Source organism: Cricetulus griseus, chromosome 2 (genome assembly GCF_003668045.3).
Source record: "Cricetulus griseus strain 17A/GY chromosome 2, alternate assembly CriGri-PICRH-1.0, whole genome shotgun sequence".
NCBI classification, from domain to species: Eukaryota; Metazoa; Chordata; class Mammalia; order Rodentia; family Cricetidae; genus Cricetulus; species Cricetulus griseus.
In genome coordinates, this window is record NC_048595.1 from 402,077,670 (window position 1) to 402,103,287 (window position 25,618).

Below are 25,618 nucleotides of genomic sequence, written 5' to 3' on the forward strand. Positions count from 1 at the left end.
TTCCATAGCTAGAGCTTTTTCAAACATTTTGAGATATACTAATAACCCTTCCCATTTATTTTTATTTTCTGTGATTTAGACATGATAACCTCACCAATACTGTTACAATGGATTTTCCATATTCTTGATTGTGTATGTACTTCCAAAATGCATCTTCTTTTAACTAAAATAGCTTTTGTCAAAGAGTCTAGGGTAGGTTACAAATGGCTGGGTAATTAATATTATGTAAATATTAAATAATTACATAATACCAAGGGAAGTTAGGAAGACATGATCTAGAATACAGATTTCACCAAAAAAGCTAGTAGTAAAATTATTAGGCTTTGAGTGACGTGTTTTCTGTTGTACTCTTCTTGACTGGAGACATGAAGTGCTTAAGGAAAAATGAAAGGTCACGTGCAGACTGGATAGCTACCTGGCATATACCTATCTCTTCTGTTAAGATCCTGTTTCAGGTAGTCACCTTCCAAAATGAATTATCAAATTGTGCTTGCATTAACATCTAAACAACAGGGACAGGAGCTGTATCTAAGTGACACAGTGATTACATGGCATGTGTGTGGCTCTTGGTTCAATCCTCAAACTGCCAAAAAAGAAAATGAATAAAACCCACACACATTACTCAACAATTCTTTTCTTTATATCTTAACTACAAAGACCCACTAGTGTGGCCTCTAATTTTAGTCTCCATAATTATTTAAAATTCTATTTTAGCTGAGATTCTTCCACTAATTACACGTGTTTCATAGTTCTAAATAGCTTTGGTAAACTCTCTTTGTGAGTAATGCTATGAAAGTCATTTTGCTTTTAAAACCTCTTTGCTTGTCACAGAGACATTGCATAAACACAGAGATCATTGTAAATTGCATTTCTGGGTCTAAGAGTCTGCTAGCTAACACCACACAAGAAGCTATGGCACTCCTTTTCTGACTCAAGAGCTTTCAAATAAAAAGAATTGATCATTTAGCTAACTCCAAGCACAATATAGGTAAGGTCAACAGTCTGTGATTTCTAGACAACAAATCAAGATTCCAAAATCTTCTGGCTCATGTGTCTGATATTTCTTTAGGTAAATTAGTAGGTCAAAGAGTATGGACAGAGAATATGGTAAACCAAGTTACAGCAAAGTCAATATACAGTGAAACTTTCCTCAACACGAACACTCGAAAAGCTTCTGAGAAAATGTGCAGTAAAGCCCACTCACTTCTCCAGTCCTGAACTGTTAGCTCCCTATAGAGGTCTCTGCTTCTTATCCTGGCCCTATTGCTCCACTCCTTGTGAAAATAGTTGGAACAGGAATTGGGATCTCAGGCTCCAACTCCTGCAGAGGCTAACGCTTTGGAAGGGCCTGGCCTTTTCTGGCCCAGGACCAGGGTTACCAACAGAGATTGCCAAGAAGCCTTTGTTTATGGAAGAGTTGAAGTGAAGAGCATTGTACAGGGGAAAGGTGTAATCAAAACAATTTAGAAATAAAGGGAAAAGGTTCACGAAAATGTAGTTAGATGAATACTCATTTACCTAAAGCAGGTCAACACAGGCTGACTACTTCAGAACAACAATTTCTTGCCTCCATTTGAAACTCCACGTGTACATTTAAAATGGTGGTAGAAAGAAGCACTGTGGTCAACACAAATATTTAATCAAAGATCGATGCTTGTTTTAGCACTTCTTACCTTTAGAAAACAAGCCTAAAACAACACCCAACAGAGTACTTTGTTGTCTGTGAGACAGTTATAAAATCTCATGGAAAGTCAATCTGACTAAAAGAAAATAAAATCTGGGTTGCTTTGAAAAATGTATCTTTTTTATTATTAATTCTGGAGGCTGGATGAAAGGGGTCAGATAAAGGACCTCACTTCATTTCATTTTTCCTATAACAACCCTTCCTTCCGTAGCGGTGGTGCCATTTCTGATAACATTCTACAATGAAGAAACAACTGTAGAGAGCAATAGACTTAATCAAGTCTATTTTAGTAGAAAATAATGGATGCAGGGTTTAAAGGCAAGTTACTTGGTGGTTCCACTACCAAGTATATTTCACTAACCTCATAACCTGTGACAAGATACTAGTCAGGTATAGTTACTATGGTCACTACCATAATGTCGATGGTTATGGGGAAGATAATAAGACAGTATAGGAAAGTGGAGAACATAGCACTAATGAGATGAGCTTGGGTGTATTCTAACATAGAGGCCCGCATACTTTCACTCCATGCACTTCCTCAGCTCTGATTACAGCTCCCTTCACCCAGATATGTCCCCTGGATCTCCTCTCTGAATCCAGCACGTCTTGCTTTGTGTGTGCCCAACCCCTCTTAGATCAGTGCCTCACATCACTTTCAGTTGTTCTGGCAATGCATTTTGGTTTTCTGCAGCAGTTGCCAAAACAAGCATTTCAACATCTGGAAATCATCCTCCATCACTTTCACCAGTAAGATACATTTGCCTTAAAAGGTAGTTCCCATGCAGACCTCCTGAGATTCCGCAGTACCTTTGGATAACAGCTTTCCAATATTCCCTGGCTATGGAAAGTTGGTATTCACTGACTGCACACTTTGGCACTCTCCATAAAATTAATAATAACATTTTATATGTTAATGTTTTAGTATAATCAGGTCATATTTTACAGTGAAAAAACTAAGGAAACAAAAAATGTAGAAGTGCACTCTCACAAGGTCTTCAATCTTCCTTAAGGAAGAAAGCTGCATTCAGATGCAATTTGTTGTGCTTGCTGTTACTAACAGATGAAAGTTATTGTCATTAGCTGCAAAATTTGATAAAAATGAAAGCATAATGGGAACAATACACTTTCAAGACCAAGTCTCCAGTTCAAGGCTCACTGGAAAAGCCTACAATTTAATGGAACATTGTTGGTGACTCTTGTTCGTGCTGCCTCCGCTGCTGCCCTATGTGTTGTCGCCAGAGTTGAAAAGGGGACATAAAATGACCAGAGAGACATCTTTGGTGTTACACAAGTGTCAAGCCCCCAACACAGGAGAATGTTTCCAGTTTCCCTCTTCCCTCATTCAACCAAGAAGAATACAGAATTGTAGCTCAGCTCTCTGCCTATCAAACCAATGACCTCTGAAACCATCAAAAGGAACTACGAATTTTACAAGAGAATAATTATTGTACTTGATTCTTACAGGTGAACACTCACTTTTGTGTACATATTTACCAGGCAAAAATTCAGCACAAAAATATGCTGTCAGTAAATGCTTGGGGAATGGAATGGAATGAATGAATGAATGAATGAATGAATGAATGAGTAGTTGCCACTACCTAATAGTAAAATAATACTGTGTTACTAGAACATTCTGATGAGTTTAAGATGTGCTGTGTCACATGTGTCTTTTATCTATTTTATAACTCTGCAGTTTGCTCCTCCCCCTGGAATACCTTAGAACCCTGTCTCATGCCTGATTCCTTCCTCATACCCACCTCTTATCTGGATCCACCCTATGTAAAATTGTACAACATTCAGAATGACACTGGCCAAGACCATTTCTGTCATGATGGATAGTTCTAAGGTCTGTACTAACAGAGCCACTAGTTACATTATAATTTCGACCATGATTAATTTAAATTTAAATATTATCATGTCAGTAGATTATATTTGAAATCACGATTCTAGACACCTACCCTGTTTCTAATACTTTCTTGCGTTTGTTATGTTGAAGTATCCTTTTAAATTAACATACATAGCTATTTTATTCATTTATTATCTGTATCTCTATACCTCTGGTGGCTGCAATAATAGTCTGCCACAGACAACAGGTTAAACAACAAAGCGGAGTTTGGGGAGTCAGAATCCCAAATAGGTGTCACTTGCACAATAAGGAGTTTGCATTACTCAGGGAAGGGTGAATAAACCACTTGTTTTCTTGCATTTTTCCAGCTCCTAGAGCTTCAAATATATTCTCTGACTAATGATTCCTCCCCATTGTCAAGACTTACAAATCAGGCAATTCTAGCTCACAGTGCCATCCTATGTCTCTCTTTCATTTGATATTATTGTATTCATCTCCTATCACTGCTGTAACCATTTTCTACTCATTGAATGGTATGAAAAGCCTATAAATGTATTACTGGTAGTTTTTGACATTATAAGTCCAAAATGGGTTGCATCAGGCTAATATCAAGTGTAGACAGGCCTGGCCTCTGGAGACCCTAAAAGTTAATCTGCGTCTTTGCCTTTTCCTGTTTCTTAAAAGAAGCCCTAACCCCTCTTCCTCTTGTCAGAATCAGAGGAATGGTACCTTCAAATCTCCCTCTGGCTCTGATATTTTCCTTCTGGGCTACATCTCTTCTACCCCCTTCCTTTCATTTCACTCATGTGCTCACAGGACGCCTCGCCAGTTAATCCAGGCTCATCTGGAGGTCAGTTGTTGGCAGCCATGATTTCGTCAGTAAGCATTACTGTCCCACTCTACAGGAGGCTGCTACACACAGGTCACAGAGATCAGAGGGTGGAAATGATTCACCCACACCCACTCTAGTGTGTAATTCAGGTTCTGTGTACTCAGGGACTTCCTCATTACTGCATCCTAAGAGACATGTTTGTGTCTGCCACGCACACACAAGACATGAATATTTACTGAATAAATTCGCTTTCAAATCCCTTTTGATCCAGACATGGTTGTACTTACCTGTAATCCAAATACTCAGGAATTGGACACAAGCAGACCAGGGCCTAGAAACCAGCCCAGCAGCTGGAGCAATGACTCAGCAATTAAAAACACTTGTTTGGTTTCCTTCCCAACACCCAAATGGTGGCTCACCACAGCCTGTAACTCCCATTTCTCAGATTTTTGATGCCCTCTTCTGACCTCTGAGGGCACCAGGCTCACATATGATAAATACACAAACAAACATTCAGGGAAAGCTACTACATATAAAATAAAAATAAGTAAATCTTGGGGGAGTGGGAAGAAGCCAACTGGGACTAGGACAACATCCTGTCTCAATAAAAGTTTTTTAAACATCTATCTGTTTGTTTGTTTCGGTTTTATCAAGACAGGTTTCTCTGTGTTACACCTCTGACTGTACTGGAATTCACTTTGTAGACCAGGTTGGCCTTGAACTCACCACCACCACCACCACCACCACCCACCACCACCACCACCACCGCCACCCTGCCAAATTTAACATTTTTAAAGGGCCAAAATATTTCCAATATTTCCTCTCCTCTCCCTCCCTCCTTTCCTCTTTCTCCCTCACTCCCCCTCCCCCCGTCTGTCTGTCTCTCTCTCCCTTGCATGTGTATGTGTGTGTTGTGTGTATACATATTCCCCTATTTAGACACAGGAATGTGTCCAGGTGTGTGTGCACATATATGTGCACAGAGGCCTGAAGTTGACGTCACATTTCCTCCTCAATCACACTCCACTTATTTATTGAATCAGGGCCTCATGCTGAGCCTAGAGCTCATCCAGTTCAAGCTGGACTTGCTAGCCAGCTTACCTCAGGGGACCAGCTCTGCCTCCAGAGTAATGGAATTACAGATCTACCTTTAACACTGGTGAGCCATCATCTCCTTAACTCTAAAGTTTATTTTTAAAGAAACAGTTTCTGACTATGTATTTTGAGAATTAGAGAACTTAAAATAGAAAAGAATACAAAACAATAATTCATATTACACTTCAAGGGACAAATTAAATTATTTTTCTATATTATCCTTTTATAGAAACTTCAAAACTTCAAAACATTAAATATTGGTTTTCTGATATATATATCCATGGTCTTAGCCTTATAAAGTCATTTTAAAAGGTTACCCTACCTTGTTACAGAGGTTGCACCAAAGAAATGCAAATTTATATTCAATAATATTATCTCAAATTGGTAATTTGTATAAAAAAACTCTTTTGAATGTCTTTTGGTGTCTCTCAGATATATTTTTATGAATACTTATCTACTATAAATTACTCTAAATTCACAATGTAAAATTATATTGTCTCATAAAACATCTAAAACAGCCAGCAGAACATGCAGTATTAGTTCTCATACAGTTTAATACATCACTTAAAATTTTCAATGAAGTAGTGGAATTACAGTTGAAGATGAGTTGCCATAGTGACTGAATGATGGAAAGAAAACAAAAAAATTCAGTCTAAGCAATTAGTAATATGACTACAGTTCTAACTGTATTTTATCCATCTTGATAAATGACATGCATATTATGTTGAAGGAAATAGCCAAATATTCTGCATAGTCTAAAGAAATCATAAACTATTTTATACATATATATTTTTCCTACATGTTGTTTCTGGAATATATGGTACTCCAAATACAATCCATACTAAAATTATTTATTTTATTGAATTATTTTCTTTTTCTTCTTTGTTGTTGTTCCTATGGTGGTTGAGATGGCTAGTTGCTTTTTGAGATGGTGTTTTATTAGTACCCCAGCTGACCTCAGTCTAAAAGCTAGAAAGTCCCAGCCATTTTTTTTGCTTCCTTGCCCTTCAGAGCTGGGGTTCCAGGCTTGTACAGGGCATGTGGTTTTCACATGGGTGCTGGCATCTGAACTCTTGTCTTCATGACTGTGCACCAAATGCTCTTAGCCACTGAGCCATTTCTTTAGCCCTCAAATGATTTGTTAATGGTGCATGTTTTAATACACTTGGGGAAAAAATTCCAAAAGGAGAATTTAGAGATGGGTTGTGTGATCATAGGATTTGGAAAGCTGCAATGATAAAAGAATTTTGAGGTTGAGGGTAGCAAGGCCTAAATTCACAAAGAGACTTTGCCTCAAATAAATAGAGTAATAGAGGGAGACATCTAATGCCTCCCCCCTTTCACACACACACACACACACACAAAAGTAAATAATCCTTAAAAATATATATAGATGGGCTGGAGAGGTGGCTCAGTGGTTAAGAGCACTGTCCGAGCTCGTCCAAAGGACCTGGGTTCAATTCCCAGGCATCTCCTAAATGTCTATAATTCCAGTTCCAGGGGATCTGATCTGATACTCTCACACAGACATGCATGCAGACAGAACACCAATGTACACACACACACACACACACACACACACACACACACGTATATATACAGATTGTGTGTGTGTGTGTGTGTGTGTGTGTGTGCATAGAGAGAGAGAAAGTGAAAGAGAGAGAGAAATAGAGAAGTTTAACTGCAAACAAAAGCAAATACCAAACAGTTATACAGAATATTTTCAAACATTCACTAAAGGACTTTCTAAGAACATTTAAATAAAATATATAAAAGGCACAAGAATACATACAATAATTTATCTTCAATAATAATCACACAAACATGACCCTGCTACCTGTTTGAGGAGATGATAGATGGATGGCTTTGCATTCTTACTGAACAGAGTCTACCAAATGGAATTCTCATCTAGATTATTGTCTACCTCAAAATGTCTTGTCATACATACCAGTAAAAGAGAGACTGGAATGTAATGTGCTTTGGATGAAAAAGTAAAAATGTGTGCTAATTTTTCAATGGAACTAAATATTTTGTGGTATTCTTATTTGAAGTAAATCTTAGCCAAGGGTTTGTTCAAAATTCCCTATTCCTTCTGCTATGGCCTGCCTTGAAGACAACATTTTTAGCATCAATAAAATCAGTATGATCATAAACTATTTAAAATATGACATAGTCATACATTATAATTTCTTTTTTACTTAAATAGGAAATTTTAAGGGGGCATTTAATTTTTAAACATTCGTATTCTATGTCTTTACCTCTCTCTTCATGGGCAACAAGTTCATGTCTTATACACTATGGCATTTCTATAATCTAGCATAATAATCAAACATAGTAGATATCCAGTGAATATTTGCTGAATTTTAATTGCAAATATTATAAATAACTGCTCAATAATGATTAGATGCAGTCCTGAGACTCATCAGAGCATTTCCTGTAGATAAGAGAAGTGACTGGTACTATAGTAATGAATTATTTGTAGAAAATGATGTTATATTACACTAATGATGGTAGAAAATATCACCATCGTGTATAGATTAAACATTTCCAAGCCAAGAACTTCATGAACTCTTAATTAAACCATAGTCCTCTGCTTTACTTTAATATCACTATAAGCATTTCTTAGTATAAAATTATACTAATACAGTGCAAAACCTAATAGATCATGCTCATCATTTCATTAATATCCAAGAGGCCCTCATGTTGAGAAAGTAGTGTGCAAATAAAAGAAATTACTTGAGTTGGATTTCAGTCAAATATAATGATGTAAATGGCTATTACATGAAGTTAGTTCAGAAGTTAATGTATTTGAATATACCTGAACGCCTAGAAATTTTAATTTGGTCCTTAATTTTGTGGATATGTTATTGAAGGCCATCAGAAAACTTCACTTAGCCAGATTTTAAGGATAAAATGACTTTATATTCCCTAAAAAAGCAAATTACATTTACGTGCTTTCAGATGGCCAAGTACATCTCTTACTTACTGAAGAGTCCATTCAGCTGGTGACACTGTGCTCTTTTTGTAGTCTCTAATTCAGCATGGATGCATTTGGGATTGAGTGTCAGTTTTCCTAAAGTGTATCATGCCCTTGGATCATATTCACTGTCCATCATCCTTTCCTGCCTTACTCTCTCTTCCCACTACCCATCCCTCTTCTCCAATAGTCCCCCTAATAATTTCATGCTATATTTATATATGTATACATACATGTATATATGTATATATGTATATATGTTATATGATAATTACATATATATATATATAATTCAAGGTATATGAGAAAAACCATGGTATTTTTATTTCTAGATATGCATTATATTTCATTTAACATTGTTGACTTCCAGTTCCATCTAAGTTCTTACAAATGACATAATTTTATACTTTATTGCTAAAATATGATGAGACATGAATAGGGAAGCCATATACTTCATAAAACTCCATTGTACATACATACTCTATTTTCTTTATGCATTCATCTTTTCTTAGGCAACAAGACTGATTCTACAATTTGTCTATCAGACTTTGATCTTAATATTTCATGCATTTGAACTCCAAATACAATGTAGAGATTTTTTTTAATAGAGAGGGATTGTGTGTCTGCCAGTAAGTCATTCAGTCTTATTTCCTGCTTAGAATGAATGTCTCAGAGTGAAATTCCATCAGGACTCTGGAACAAAAATGTTCACATATTTCATTCATGGTTTGTGAAGAAAAGAAATGGGAGAGAAACACAAAAATGAAAGAAGAGCAAACAGCAAGGTCTAAAGTGTTCTGGGCTCAGGAAATACCAATACAGTGAATCACAGCTACATATTTAGACTGGACATCTTCCAATTAGCATTATTGCAAAAAAATAAGAAATTAAGAACTAGAAGAAATAGGACAATTCTATAGCCTACTCTTCAGACAAGGTCCACAGCCAGTTCCCATGATGCTTCCTTTCATCTCTCAAATCCTCCTTTTTCTCTCCCTCTCTTCCCTTTTTACCTTCTACCCTTTCTTGTTAGTTCTATACGATCACTGCTATCTCATTATGGATGAACTGTCAGCTTAGTAGGAACATTATGTTGTTGGGGAAAATTAGCATCTGTAAGTCATAACTGCATCCTCCAAGAAATAACTAGAAACCTGGATCAAAACTTTAAACCCTAATTTAAAAAGACACAAACATATCACCCACAGAAAATATGTATTGTGGTCCCAATGATTCAACTGTGTGCATCATATACTCTGTAGTATTATAACTACTATTTAGTCTGACCTTGGTGGAGAAAATTTACATAAATCCTCTGTCGTTGTAGGCTTTCAGAGCTTAACAACACTCTAACACATGGTTTGAAGAAAGCTTCTGAGGCCCAGAGAATTTGAGTCACTTCCACAAAATCACCAAGTGACCCCATGACAGAGCTGCAATTAGAACGTAGAATCCCTGTGTCCCGGTCCAGTTTTAAGTTAGAAGCTTTTCATTAAAATTATTTCAACAATTCATTCATGAAAGTTACAGCCTGTTTAGTTGAAGCTCTCATCTCGTTAACTGCATGCTTCCCCCTCTACAAGCAGAGTCTTAAAATACACCAGAAGGCAAACAAGTCTGAGAGAAGATGGAGCCTTTGTATAAACACTCAGCTGATTGCTGGGGATTTTTGTCAGCTTCTTGCTCCAAGTCACTTTCAACCCACTGAAAAAGAGATGCCATGCTACAAACAGGACCTCAGAGCTGATAGCTTTGAGACAAGCTTTCTGATGAGACTTGAATAAGGGAGAGATAATGATTACAGTAGATTCCACCTTCTCAGAGGAAGCTACAATTTGCTCACAGAAAAATTGAAATTTTATTGTCTTTTACTTCAGCTGTCTCACTCAACTGATCAGAATTGCTTGCAGCCCCTCAGGGGTCCCTTCTTCCCATGGGCTTTATGCTCTCTAAACCCTTACTCCTGATGCCCACACAGTGCTGACTGAACAGGACCAGAAGAGTTTGCTCAAGGTTGACTTGAATCCTGCTGGTGAGATTTCTTAGAAAGAAAAGACAAACCAAAATGTTTAATCACCTATAGCAGGAGAAGGAAGGCAGTGCAGGCGGAGGGGTAAAGAAGAGGAGCTCAGAAGCACGAGTTTCAAAGTTATTACAGGGATTTGTTTATTGGGAAGTAAATCTCAATTCCATTGACCAGTTCACCTGAGGCATGTCTTGTATGGCAACTTTGGGGCTACATTCTGAAGAACTTAAAATTTTCAGTTCCTGTTATAATAGAATTGAGGTGATTGCAATGTTCTGATGGGTAATCTGTTGACAAGGGTAGAGTACCTATGACAAACTGAAATTCATGCTCCAGAGATGAGCTCCAGAGTCAATGAGACACTTTATCAGCACATGCTATTGGCCAAAGAATATTGGGGGAAATGTCTCCAATACAAATTGCCATTTAAGGAGCTCACATTACAGAAAAAACTATTACTGGATCTATACATGAGAGCACGCAAAGCATGTTAGTTCCCTGTAGAGCAGAATGTAAGTAAACACGATAGCAGGCAATTCTGAAAGGATGTCAAGGTAGGAGGGAGTCTCAAATTTGAAGTAAAATTTAAGAAGGTTAATAAGATGGTACCCAAAGCTGAGTGTTGTGGCACATGGCTTAATCCAGCACTTGGGAGACAGAGATAGATGGATCTCTGTGAGTTCAAGGCCAACCTGTTCTCCATAGTGAGTTCTGGGACAACCAGGGCTATGTAGAGAGACTCTCTCAAATTCCCCCCCCCAAAAAAAACCCAAATAAAAAAATAAACAAAATAGAAGGTGGCACCCATACAAAGCTGCAACATAAGATCTTGGAGAAGCAAAAGTAAATATGGTATCAAAACTCTGAACATTTTTCTTCAGAGAAATTTAAAAATGCTCCCCTTTTAAGAAAAATGAAACTAAATTAAAATGTCATGTATATCAAAATTAATTTTTTTCTTATTAAGAATTGGACCTGCTCTTCCTTCTAGCACAGTGGTTCTCAACCTGTGGGTCATGACCCCTTTAGGGTTTGAATGACGCTTTCACAAGGGTCTTCTAAGACCATCAGAAAACACAGATATTTACATTATAATTCATAACAGTAGCAAAATTACCCTCTAGAAGTAGCTGTGAGTATATTATTTGTTATTTATTAAAGCTTACCTGATGATTCAGAAAGCAAATTCAGCCTCAAGTTATAGAAATCAGCCAGTGGTGGTACACACCTTTAATACCAGGACTCAGAACACCTTTAATACCAGGACTCAGGAAAGGCAGATGAATCTCTGAGTCCAAGACCACTGTAGGCTACTGGAGAGTGCATCGGAGCTCACACCTTTAATCTTAGGATTTGAGAGATATAAAAGGTAGAGGCATTCAGTCTGAGAATTAGTCTCTAGCCACATGGAGGAGAGCATAGCAGTCTGAGTGAATCTGAGAGCAGTGAAGTCGGAAGCAGATTGAGGATTGTCCCTTTGGTCTAAGCTGAGTTAGAGGTAAGAGCTAGTGACTTTCTGATCTTCAGCTTAAAGCTTGAACCCCAATATCAGTCTCTGGGTCTTTTATTTAACAAGGAGCAAAGAAAATAATCTTGGGGGTCACCACATCATGAGGAACTGTGTTGAAGGTCAACAGCATTAGGAAGGGTGAGAACCACAGTTCTAGCACATTCCACGGAAGGAACAGATGGCAGGAATATGAGGCAGTCCATGTAAGGTACATATTTACCAAATGTATGAGTCACATTTTACATGCCAATTGTATGGAAATAGCATACATTGTACTAGCTTAGGTCCATTTTGTCATCCTCCATTTATCTGAACACATATATTCACAGTGGAACCTGGAATGTCTTCGTTGGTTCATCTTGGATTAATTCTGTTGCAATTTGCCCTGATTCTATATTATGAGTTGAAATAATTCCAACCATTTCCCCTTTTAACAAACTTAACAGATTCTGAGTGTGATGAAGAAAGCATCCTCCTGAGTAGTGAGATTGTAAAAGCCATAGGCTGCAGAGAACTGGGGAAAACTGCCCTCTGGACATGACCAGACTGCTGCACTCATGAACTCACAGCAGCTGAGGCTGCTGCTCAAGGTCAAGCCAGTCAGCCAGGCTGTGGTGGTGCATGCCTTTAATCCCAGGGAGGCAGAGTCAAGTGGATCTCTGTGAGTTTGAGGCCAGCCTGGTCTACAGAGTAAGTTCCAGGACAGCTAGAACTTTTCACAGAAAATCCCTGTCTCACACAAAAAAAAAAAAAGCAAGCAAGAAAGAAGAAAAAAAAAAGATCAAGCTAGTCACCATCAAGCTAGTCACCATTCTAGCTTGGATGAAGAAGGGGCTTATGAATCCCCCACACTATCCGAGGAGCTTATGGCAGCTGATGGCTGCTGTGGAAGGAAAGGTCTGTTTCTTTAAAGGTATGGTCCCTGCCATACTGAATACTCTAGCAGATGGTTTCATATGTGAAAATACACATACACACACACACACACACACACACACACACACACACACACACACGAAATTCTCATTGGACTCAGTGGGCTGTATATTTTTTTAAATAAGAAGAAAAGAGCATGAAGCTGGAAGGGTAATATGGGGTGTTGAATTGAAGAAAGAAGAAGATGGATATAATGGCAATGTACACATGTGTAGATTGGCAAAGATCAAAGTATCATATTAAGAAAGAAAAAAGAAAAGACAAAGCACCCAAGAAATTTTTTAGAAGCATCCAAAACAACATCCTACTATGGCACTGTGCTGGTTGGCCTTTGTCAACTGGAAACAAACCTAGAGACATCTAGAAAGAGGGAATCCAAATAAGAAAATGCCCCCATCAGATTACCTGTGGGCAAGTGTGTAGTACATTTTGTTGATTGATGTGGGACAGCCTAGCCTGTGAGTGTTGTGGTCCTGGGTTGTATGAGGAATCAAGCTGAGCAAGCCATCAGGAAAGCCCATAGCAGTTGCTCTAATAGTAAGTAAGTGGACACTTAACTGAGACAGGTACCATAAGGCTGCAATGTAAGTTCCTTGGTAGAATTTTCCGCTGCTCAGATATTTTTTCCTTTTCTTTTTCTGATTTTGTTTTCATTTCAGTACAAATTTTTGCAAAATAAAATTATTATATCAGAGTATTTTCGTTTGCCTTGAAATAGCCATTTCTATTCTGAAGTTTTAAAGAAAATATAGGTTTTCTGGGCAAATGTCAGAGAGATTTGTTTCTCTAGCCAAATCTGAAAGCATTTTCTTTTCTCATGACAGTCAGTTAATCTCACTGTCCACCATCTATTGTATCATAAAATTCCAACTAAAACTTTTAGTACTTGCATGAGAAACATGAGTCTCAGAATTGAACTGTAGAGCTTGTCACTTATTCCAGATAAAGTCCTAGGAAATTGGGAATGGAGAGGTTTTAAGAATACCTTGAAATTAACATGAATGGACCTGATAGATTCTTTTACTGAAGAGGCAAATAAATATGTAACAGGTAATGAAAGCAAGAAAAATATTAATTCTCTAAAGTAAAGTACAGTGCTATGAGACCACCCCATATCTTCAGAGTTACATAATAAGAAAACTTAATGCTGATTGCCAGAGAACAACCATATTGGGTATTGCAGACTGAATAAAATAATTTCATTGTAATAAATTATTGGGTAAAATTTTATCTTAGTCTCTCCTCTTGAATTAATCCCATCATCTTGTTGTTGATGTTGTTGTTGTGATTTCCTTTACATTTGTTGAACAGAGAAGCAAGAAAAGTCTTGCAGAATCCGAACAGTGCCTAACCATCAACAGTGTTTACTTTCTGGAGTCAATCACAATAATATCCTGGAGTGGAGGAAGTGAAGTACATTAGCAGCCTCTGGATAACGGAGAAACTCACTGCAAAGTTTTGGAAAGATGCTCAACTCACTGCTATATCTAGGTAGTACTGGAGCTACCTTGTACATCCCTTTGCCATGAAGCAATGCCTCTTACTGCAAAGGTAAACCCAGAGAAAGGCAGGGTACAAAGTTGGCTTCCAATTTTCAGGTGAGACTTTTATGATTCACATGTTTTCAGAAAATCAACTCTGAAGCAGACTGAGTTGGTATGGACACAGAGTGGCACAGGTATATGGGTGGAGCATCCTTGGCTTCTATGCCTCTGAAACAATCCAAGAGAAGCAGAGTGCAAACCAGGAGGACATGCAGCCTCCTGGAACAAGCTCACTGAGCAGCCTTTTGTTTCCTTGCTTTTGTTTTGACACTACAGAGATGACAGATAATTAAAGGTGGGAACAACACGTAATTTTAAGATCTGAGCCCATTTATCTGAACACATGCACACAGTAGGCTTAAAAGAGCCTTTTGACATTTTTTGGCTAAAAGGGAAAAACATAAAGTGAATTCATGGTACAGTCTCTATTTCTCAAAAGACAAATAATTAGCCTCAGTACACTTGACCACTCAGAAGACATAGAGAGAATGTAAGAGGTTAATCATTACAGACAAATCAACTAAAACATAGCGATGACCTGAGAAAGGATGGCACACAGTATTAAGAATAAAGCATAATTATAGCTGTTTACATAAAGGAAATGAGATCAGTAGCCTTGAAAGTCAGTGGGATAATTCTGACATTTTTTAGTTAAAAAAAAAAAAAGAAACAGGGTATTCACAAACAATGGAATATATTAAGCATAGTACAGTGGTCAAGTAAGAATAAATTGCCCAACTGGATGATTCTGAGGAAACATAACATCTTTCAAAAAATGCATCTTATAGGAAAAGGTGAAATAGACACAAAGGAAGAAATTCTTCACATATGGCTCATGCAGGGAATGGAAAGGTGAGCTAACTTCTGTGTGATAATAATGGAGGAACACTGGGTTCAACTAAGAGAAAATTAAAACTCAGTGCACTCTGAAGAGTAGAGGTTTGGAAAAAGAAAAAATGTGTGTGCATTCGTGTGTACATGCATATCTTTATGTGTGTGTGTGGAGGGGGGTGCATGCACGTCCAAGGGTAAGCATGAGCACTTTGGGGGTGAGAATTACAAGAGACATTTTATTGTGAGGTAAAGAATGACAAGTCACATTAAGAATGCATGCAAGCTAACAAGCATGAACCTTGCTATCTCTTCAAACTGAGTTCCCATGGATGAACTATAAAGTAAAAATGGGCTTGCATTTAGTTTGGGATTGCACTGGTAAAAAACGGGGTGCATGTAGGTGCTGATAGGAAATGGCCACAAGAGAGACAAGAATATGAATTTAGCTGGCATTGCACTAACCCCAGGGATGGACTATGAGGGCTTGAACTGAGAAATTTGTAATAAAGGTGAATAAGAGTTATTTTTATATGAGAAATATTTAGTAAATGAAACGGGAAAATTCGTGACAGGTTGGAAAATTATTGACTGAATGACACAATGATGTTGCCATTAACTGACATAAGTAATATGTAAGAAAGTAGCTCATTCTTGGAGGGTAGATAGTTAACCTTGGAAGGTAGACAGATTTAGATACATAAACTCAAAATGGTTCTAGGTGGATAGACATATACTCTAGAATTCATGTGAAAGATTGGGATTGGTGGGAGAGTTATGAGTTAACACTAGTCAGCAAGCAAAACCCTTGACAATGTGGAAGCTTCCTAGATGATCTAAAAAGGCAATATCCTGACAGAACCATTAAGGAAGAAAAAAAAAAAAAAGCTAGTGTGAGAAAAAGAGGAGTCCTATGAGTGAACAAGAAAAGAAAGTCAGGGAGGGGAGGGAAAACCTTCAGAGAACTGCATTTTTGAAATTCTAGAGTGGTCAATGGTGTTAATCCAGAAGAAAGACCTTATAAACTGAGGAGAGAGAGGCCATCCATTTAGCATGTATGTGATTCCTTACTGCACCAGCTTACATGCATTGGGGGGCTGGCAGTGGGGGAGGGGTCAAAGTCAGAGTCAAGTGGGAAAAATGAGGCATTCAAGGGAAGGGAAACAGAGGCAGAAATCTCAACTACTCTTCTTTAGAAGCACTTGTGCTCAGAAAGGAGACATGAGTTCTGGGAGATGGTTGAACTTGCTCAACCATCTTCCTAGCTCAAGAGGCTAGGAAGAAAGTGCCGAGGGCAAATAGGCAAGTAGTTGAAGAGGTCATGATTGATGCTAGTTCCTCAGAAAGATGGAAAACAAGCAAGCTACAGAACAAATCCATAGAATACTTCAAAAGAGTCTAAGATGCATTTAAAAGGAAAAAGATTACACTGCTGGAGCTTATACCTGTCACGACTGGAATAAGTATTCATATTTTGTGCCTCAGTTAAAGCTTCAGACTCCATTTGCAAGGCTGTCTTATTTCCTACAATTTTTGGTGAAGATGCAAAGGACTTGGAAGGTTGCAGAGCTGCAACAATGCCAAGAATACAGTTCTCATACACAGTGGAGGGATCAAGGCTGACTCTCCTTGAGAAGTAACCAAGGGCACAATAGTTCCCATCTAAAAACTGAAGCCACAGTTCTGATTGAAAACAAAGCCATAAAAAGGAAAACTATGATGCTATCTTCTTCCTAGATCTAAGCTTTGAACAAGTAAACATTTCAGTTTGTACATTACACCAAAATGTTGAAGGAATAAAGTTCCATGAATGTATTTGTGTTCATTTATTAATGCTATGGACATGAGTGATTTCTCCCTAGAAGGCAAGGTGTAGTTAGGAAAGTATTGCTTCACTGGATTTTTCCCCTATTGAATAAATTCAGTAGAAGATGGCTTCATATTAATTTGAAGCACAGCTTATTTATAAAGATTAGAACAAGATAAAAATGTCCCATACAGTTGCACCTTAAAGACAAAGCTTCTGTTGTCAGGATTGCTCCCCATGTAGATGGGGCATGGAAAACATAGCTCTTCAGTCTTATGGCATCTAAAGGCAAGGAAATTGTCTGCGTCTTTCAGATTATTCTAATTTTAGAGTGAATTTTTAGTTATAAAAATGATCATGTACTATGGAGATGGCTCAGTTGGTAAAGTGTTTACCATGGAAACATGAGAACCTGAGTTAGGATAAGCAGTACCCACATAAAAAGTCAGGTTGTCTTCCTAGCAAAAGGAAGGCAGAGACAGGAAACTCACATGCCATCCACTTTAGACCATCCATGAACCAACCATCCTTTCTCAAAAACAAAACTGAGTGGACAAGAGAGCTGGCTCAGCAAATGAAAGCTCTTGTCACTCTTTCAGAGGACCCAAGTTTGTTTCTTAGCACCCGTGGCAGCTCAAAACCACCTATAACTCCACTTCCAAATCTGACACCCTGGCTTCTGAAGGCACCACACACATACGCATACATGATCGCAAAATACTCAGAAACACAAAATAAAAATAAATGGATACTCTTCGTTTTGTTTTGTTTTGTTTTGTTTTTTGAGGCAGGGTTTCTCTGTGGCTTTGGAGACTGTCCTGGAACTAGCTCTTGTAGACCAGGCTGGTCTCGAACTCACAGAGATCCACCTGCCTCTGCCTCCCGAGTGCTGGGATTAAAGGCATGCGCCACCAACGCCCGGCTAAATGGATACTCTTTAAAAAATTAAAATTGAAGGCCAAGGACTCTTCTGGTACATCCTGTCTACCTTAACTTGATCCCCAGAACCCACACAAAGATGGAAGGAAAGAACTGACCTCACAAAGTACACACACAAACAAACACACATGCACACACTAACAGTAAATTTTAAAGTAGGAATGAGAAGCAAAAAAGACACCTAATGTCAATTTACAGCCTCCACGTACATGTGTATCCACAACCAAGCACACACACACACACACACACACACACACACACACACACACACACACACACACACACGTATACACACCCATGGAAAAAAGTTCAAAGAACTCAAAATTTCAGTAAATTGATAATAGCTCATGTCATATCCAGGTCTCCAAAACAAATCATTGAGAATAATACATACAAGAATGTTAGTTACCTCTAGGATAAATTTGGGTTCTATAACCTTGTACAACCTACCCAAATTTAGATCATACATTACTTACTAACAATTCTAATCTTTTCCTTTTACCATTACTATATCTCTCATATGTAAACATACACTTCTCAATGTTGTGATCTCAGAATCAAAAATCATTAGGTTAAAATGTTCCCAAACCAACACTAACAAGTGCCCAATGAGGCCACAGACACATGATTTATCCTTGGCATGGAGCAAACTGTATGGTTAAAATGATTCCATACTGCCATGTCAGGTTAGCACAATTCCAGTCTCCTCAAGACAAAACCTGCTCTTCCTGTTTTAGTCTCCCATCTTTCACTGAATGCATGTTTGGGATGGTCACAATAATCAATCCCAGGCTTGACGTAATGATGTTGAGTGTATGAAAAATAGGAATAGGAGGCATGTGAGAGGAACTCAACTTTACCTGGAAATATATTGGAATTATGAATGTCCTCTGTGTAGCAGAATTATTTACCTAACACCATGTGGAGGTTAGGCTTTGGCTTATCTTTTCCTCAAATGATGTCAAATTTGTAATGGTTTACCAACAAATTTCAGTCAGCCTCATGAGTAAAATGAATCACTAGGAAACCAAAGGTCCCAGGGTTTCTACTTGGTACATAGAAGCTGCATTCTCTGCACCAGTATCAGAAGCAGGCTGGTCAACAACATAATGTAGTGCTTCGCCAGTGTGAGCAAAGCTCACCTACAAAGGTTTGATTCTCAGAGCACATCCGAGCTTACCACCTATGTTTAAAGAGGACAAGACCTGAAAGCTATATCAATACCAAGATCTGCAGGCAACCCCTTATGCAATACGAAATCATGGGGGAATATCTGGTCAATCTAATGGATTCCCTAACCTCCCATGAAGAGAGAGATAAGTATTCAGAGTGACACTTCACTCTGTGGTCTAGATAATAATTATATATTTATTACACATGCACACACATTTCTGTTGTGTTCTTGGCTTTTCACTCTGCTCAGAAATGAGCAGTTATCAAAGTGTATCACTCAAAATTCTTTCTAGTTTCCTCAATAGTAGAGCATCACAGAACCATGGTCCACCTACAAATAAACATTTCCCTACCCATTCTTGCATCTTTGTGTGACTATATGACTAAATTCCAGCCAAGCATAAATAAGTTGAAATGTTTTGAAGATACCATTTAAGAAATACAGAGTCACAGCTTTCTCATTCTCTGTCCAGATGACTAGAAAGCTACATGCAATAACTGGATCTCTAGCAATCACCAAGGACTGTAAAGTCAAAGACTATACACTAGGGATGAAAGAAAACAGAGAGAAAAACTTTGAGTCTCCAGCTCTTTTCAATCTAACAGCTCATTACTCTACTTGAGATCTTCTTTAACATAAGGAAAAGGCTTCTGTTACATTTTTCTTGATTGAAACTCTATTCTAACATATAAAGCATTCTAAAATAAAATCATTTCAATAGTAGTGAGTGTAAAACAATTTATGAATGTGAATATATTAAGTGATATATTCATCCTGTTTCTTTCTGCCTCCTTTGAAATGACATCATCCAAGAATGGCTGACTCTCACACGTCTAATGCTTCCTGTCTGTATTCTTACAAGATAAATCACACATATAACATCACAAAAAATGCAAGAGACTCCAATATTAAAAAAAAAAAACCCTATGTGCACTTTTTCTCTTGCTCGTTTGAAGCTGGCTTGGAATCAAGTTTCAGTGTAGGATTGTAGCATGGGTATTGACAATTTATAGTCCATGAGCCACATTTGGCTCTTAGACATATTAAATGTGGCTCATGAAATGCTTTCTGAAAAATGTTCATTTGGAATGCTTAAAATGGGAATGTTTGTGTCTTCAGTTCTCCACAAGTCCCATCACCCCTGCTAATACACAAAACTATTGCATCACTGTTTATGTTACATGCTTAGCTTCTGGAATCACTGAAGTTCACAATATGTACTCCCTTCTGAGCCTTCTCTCCATCACTCATGCAGTGTTGACTAAAATGATTCAAGTCAATAAATAGTCTTAGGGAGGCCTATGCCTGGTGCTAATAATAAAAATGTGCATCTTTCCCTAGATGTTACATTTTGATTTGGAAATAAAATGACCTAGTATTTTTCTCTTACAAAAAACAAATGTGGAACATTCCAAAGCCCCCCTACATCATACACACCAGAAGGAGTGTTTGGGGGTGGGGGAGATCCTGAAAAGCTGATTTTATCATCTTGGCTACATTATACTTTTCTACTAAAGTTAGTCCAACCCCCAAACTCTTTCTTTTTAGTTTCTAAAAAACTTTTAAAATCCAATCAATCTTTTAAAGTTGAGTGAGAGGTAGTTCTATTTTGGCCAGAAATGTCTAAAACTTTATTTACTATATCTTAGCTTCCATATGTGTTCCAATTAGGCTAGGACTGTGTTTGTGTTTCATGGTCCACAGGGGGGAAAAAAGAAAGAAATAAAAAGAAACAGCTATACTTTATACTAACAAAAGAACAGGTTAAGCTTTTAAATATATATACGTCCATACAATGCCAGCTTTTTATAACACGTATTCAAGGGAACCCAAAGGAAATACCACTATCCATGCTACTTATAATAACAATTTGAAAATTGTATGGTCTTGACATGCAAGCCTTAGGCTTTTCTGTAATATAAAAACATTCCACATGTACTGTTTCCCAAATTAAAAAAAATAACATGGAATTACTAGATTCTAACAGGAGAAATGAAGTATAACAAGTGTCCACACAGCATCAGTGCACATCCAAGTATGCATGAAAAGTGAGTCCAGTGTAAGTTTGAATGGCTTTGAATACACTAGATTATTGAGTCGCAAATATTATCCTTACTTAGACACACACTTTTCTGCAATTAATTTTATCACATTTATTTTGAATTACAATCAATGTCAATGAAAGAATTTACTTTCTCCGTAAAAATCTGCAGTTTGGGGTTTGAGTTTCTTTGCTATTTGACAACACTGGTATAAAAGAGGTTGGTTCAGAGGCAGAACTGCTTTTGAACCAATCTCATATTCTTAATTTATGTAAATGAATAGTAGAGAAAGGTAAACCCCTCGGTTTTCAGTAACACCTACAGAATACATGGAATGACTTAGAAGTGTTTTTTAGCATATGGCCTACCCTCTAAGACTTTCAAACATCTTATATCTTTCACTAACACACATATTCAAGTGTTACCATACTTTGCAAATTTAAGCACATAATTTAAATTTAAGTTGGGAATGAAGTCTGCACAGACATTTTAACATTGGCCCCTGGTGGGGGAAGGGAGTGAGCAGACCCCTGGTAATAGACATTTTTACTGCTACCCTTAATGCTTTGTTTGTTCTCTTTCCTAACTCCTCTGTCCTTGCATTTACAAGCAACACATAGTTTCCATGGCATTATGAAGAAACATGATAAGTTTCACCCTTTCTAAATTCCCTCACTCTTTGAAACATAGAAACTGACTTAAAAGTTCCAAGATTTTAGAAAGGGCCCCCTCTATGGGACTATGACAGACTTGAAATTCATCTCCAGAATCTTCTTTTCCCTCCTTATAGTTTTCTAGATCACATGGCTAACTGCTAAACTTAGTTTCTAAACATTTTTAGAGGAAAAAGACAGGGAGGAAGGAAGCAAATGTATAGAGATGGGTTGCTACATACATGAGAAAGACAGTAACAGACATGATTAACACATGTGCTAAGTTAAAAGCTTCAGTGCAGTACTAGTGATGACTCAGATCTATGCCAGCCTATTGCAAATGAGAACATGTCTGTAGTTGGCATTTCAACCCTCAAAAATTAAGGATTAAACTTTTTTTAAATGAATCAGGAGCCAGTTTTCCTTGCTCTTGTTGTTTGCTTTGATAATATATATATATATATATATATATATATATATATATATATATATATATATTCTATAGCAGCCATGCCATTTTGCTTAACGATATGACCCAAGCAAGATATGCCTTAAAAGGAAGGAAAAGAAAAAAGGATGAGCAGAGGGGAGGAGGGAGGGAGAGAGGAAGGGAGAGCAGGAGGGAGAGGGAAGAAAGGAAGCAAGGATCTAAGAGTAATGTCCTTATCAATACTCCATGCCAAATTAGTTAAGGCGTGCTGATTTCCTGCCTTCAGCCACCACCACCACCCCACCCCACCCCCGCCCAGGAACCACACTGTCCGGATAACCAAGTCAGTAGGGTGGGAAAATGCCGCAGTTTAAGAAATCTGGCTTCTATCAGCCTCTGTCATGGAGAAATAAACTTGACTCTCTCTCAGTAAGCAAACACGATTTTAAGATCACAGATGAAAACGTTGGGCGGGGAAGATGAGGCTGTGGGGAAAGAGGAATGAAGAGCAAAGACAAAGGAAATTCCGAGCTATCAGAGTTGCCGCAGAGATTTCTCTAAACAAAGACTTTCATGAAGCAGCTGAAGTTCGCGCAGGAACGACTCCACCCTGCCCAGCTTCTGCAGCGGCTTTCCCTGCTCGGAAAGCGCCAGCCCACACAACTGACTCCGATTAAAAGTGCCTTCGGGGCTCCGTTTTAAGCACTCTTGTTTTCTTTTAAACGTCCTATTCTTACATTCAGGCGAAAAAAAAACAAAAACAAAAAAACAAAACTGATCTACCCTGGCTCTTCCTGGACGGCAGAGCTCACTCTGCCAGGACAAGCACAGAAGCTCCGGAGTCAAGCTGTTTCCCAGGTACAAGTCCCAAGTCCCACAGCCCCCTTCTCAAACTTTAAATAGTCTCCTCTTCACACTCTTCCTGCAGCTTAACATTCCATCTAGTCCCAAACCAAGCCATAAACACCATAAAGCAAAGCAAAAGGCAAACTCACCATTCTCTTGTTCCTGGGCTTTTATTGAGACACAGTGCCCTAATAAAACAGTGAGAATGAGGAGAGGTCTTGCTACCACCCAGTTTGCCATCATGTCTAAATCTGAGACATGTGGGTCCTGGGAACGAAGAGTAGATACTGAGGTCACTGTAGCACCATGAATTCCGCTGAGGGCTCTTTTTCAGCACCAGCCCCCAGGCCGCCTCAGCCTGTTTCAGCACCAGCTCCGGCACAGTCTGCGAAAACTTTTTTCAAGCGATGCAGCTTTAAATAGGAAGAATGCTGCCTCCACTTCTTTTCCTGCCCCTTTCAGCTTGTTCAGGCTCATAACCATCCAGTGTCTGCCAAGCAACCGTCTGATTGATGGTAAACAACCAAATCAGAGCGCGCGCTTCTGCGACTTGGGTTTTCACTACTTCTTGTAGACTTTAAGCGCAGATGGAGCCAAAGAGAGACAAACTTTTATTTCTTTCTGTTGAGTGTGTGTGTGGTTTTTCTTTTCTTTTCTTTCTTTCTTTTTTTTTTAAAGAAAGCCTAATAGAAGAAGTCTAACCCTCCCCTCCCTACCCTTCCCCCAGACACACACCCCCTGACTTTTCCAGAGGTACTAAAAAAGGTTCAGGGAGGATGGACACCCTTTCAGTGAATTTTTTTTCTTTCTTCTTTTTCTTTCTTTCTTTTCTTTCTTTCTTTCTTTTTTGCGTTTAGGTATTCTGAACTATCTTCGCCACTTTAAGCCTTTAAAAAGTCATAATTTTTAACCCTTTCTTTTGACTGCCGATGAAGACTTCTTGTTCCAATCCTCATTCTGTTTCCTTTCTCATGCTCTGAGAGGATTCTTAGAGAAGAAACTAGATAAAACTGCAAAACAAACTTGAGATGCTTTTCACTAAGCTATTTCTACATCTCTTAAAGAGTAATATCTATACATTTTCCTTGTCACAGAGCATTTTACTATGTTAAAACAAAGAAAAATCTGCTAAGAGTTGTGTAGACTGAGGAAAACACACTGCTTTTGGACGAAGAAAGGGTGGGTTCCAGCATCAGATCTGCCACTCACCAATTTTGTGAAGTTCTACATAGTCCTTATCTCTGTGCACTCCAATTTTCTTGTTGGAAAAAGGGCTTTTCCCTGACCAGTGTGCATGGTTTGGCGACACTAAAATGAGTAATGTGCCATTAACTACATTCCAAATTGCAAAGCGCTACCTACATAAAAGTGGATGGTACTGTTATTAACCCTAAATGGCTTTCCAGGAAGCACGGTAGTCCCAGCTGAACGTTCCTGTTATGAGCCAAAGCCATTAACTTTATGCCCTACTCAGGCTTGACAAGACCTTGCATTTAAAGCAGTCTAATATATTTGATACCTTGAGTCCTCAAGGATCAGCAGTCTGTCCACACAATATGTGACTCAACTGTAAATAATTATTTGGTACTGATTAGGTACCTTGAGCCTCACTGAACACTGAAGGGAGGGGCTTTGGGAGTTTGAATGTAATTGTCTCCTTTAAGTTCATAGGGAGTGTCACTATTTGGAGGTGTGGCTTTGTTGGAGTAGTTATGGCTTTGTTAAAGGAAGTGTGTCACTGTGGAGGTGGGCTTTGAGGTCTCTTATATGCTCAAGCCACAATCAGTGTTTCAGTTCACTTCCTGTTGCCTATGACTCAAAGATGTACAATTCTCAACTTCTTCTCCAGCACCATGTCTGTCTGCACACTGCCACGTCCCACCATGATGATAACAGACTAAATCTCTGAACTTTAAACCACCCAATTAAATGTTTTTCTTTATAAGAACTGCCATGGTCACAGTGTCTCTTCACAGCAATAGAAACCCTAATTAAGACAATGGCATACTAAAAATAAAGGCCACATCTGTCATCTTTAAGAAGCATATGTAACTGATGAAAACTACATAAAACAAAAAAAAATTACAAACCAGATATATAACTGTGTGGAATGAATTAAACCTCCAAAATAAAAAAAGTCTATAATTAGAATAGGAATATAGGCTTGATTTACTATTTAATTTTCTTAGTAAAAGAAATCCCAGAGGCTTCAGTTTGAGAGGTACAGGTAGACTCTGGAAAAGTTCAAAGAATGGCTTCCTAGCCCTATATAGTGACTCCCTCACCAATACTGCTGTTCCCATTGCTGTCTTGCTCCCACTTAATAGGCTAAATGAAGAGCAAAAATCAACCTTCTTCTAATTCTTTGAATAATATCTGAGAAAATCCATGATGTCAATACGCTTGTTAATCCCTCATCAAGGAATTCCCTTTTGTAGCAGATGGA

General features: G+C 38.2%; 1 protein-coding gene across 1 annotated transcript in view; it reads right to left on the bottom strand.

Moving 5' to 3' along the window:
* The window catches only part of LOC100759871 (collagen alpha-2(V) chain), a 136,133-nt gene extending 112,433 nt beyond the window's left edge, over positions 1–23,700 (bottom strand). The window contains exon 1 of the mRNA XM_027396819.2: positions 23,322–23,700. Coding sequence (XP_027252620.1) covers positions 23,322–23,415 — 94 coding nt within the window. The 5' untranslated portion in view covers positions 23,416–23,700. The remainder of the gene's footprint in view (positions 1–23,321) is intronic.
* Positions 23,701–25,618: the final 1,918 nt, after the last annotated feature.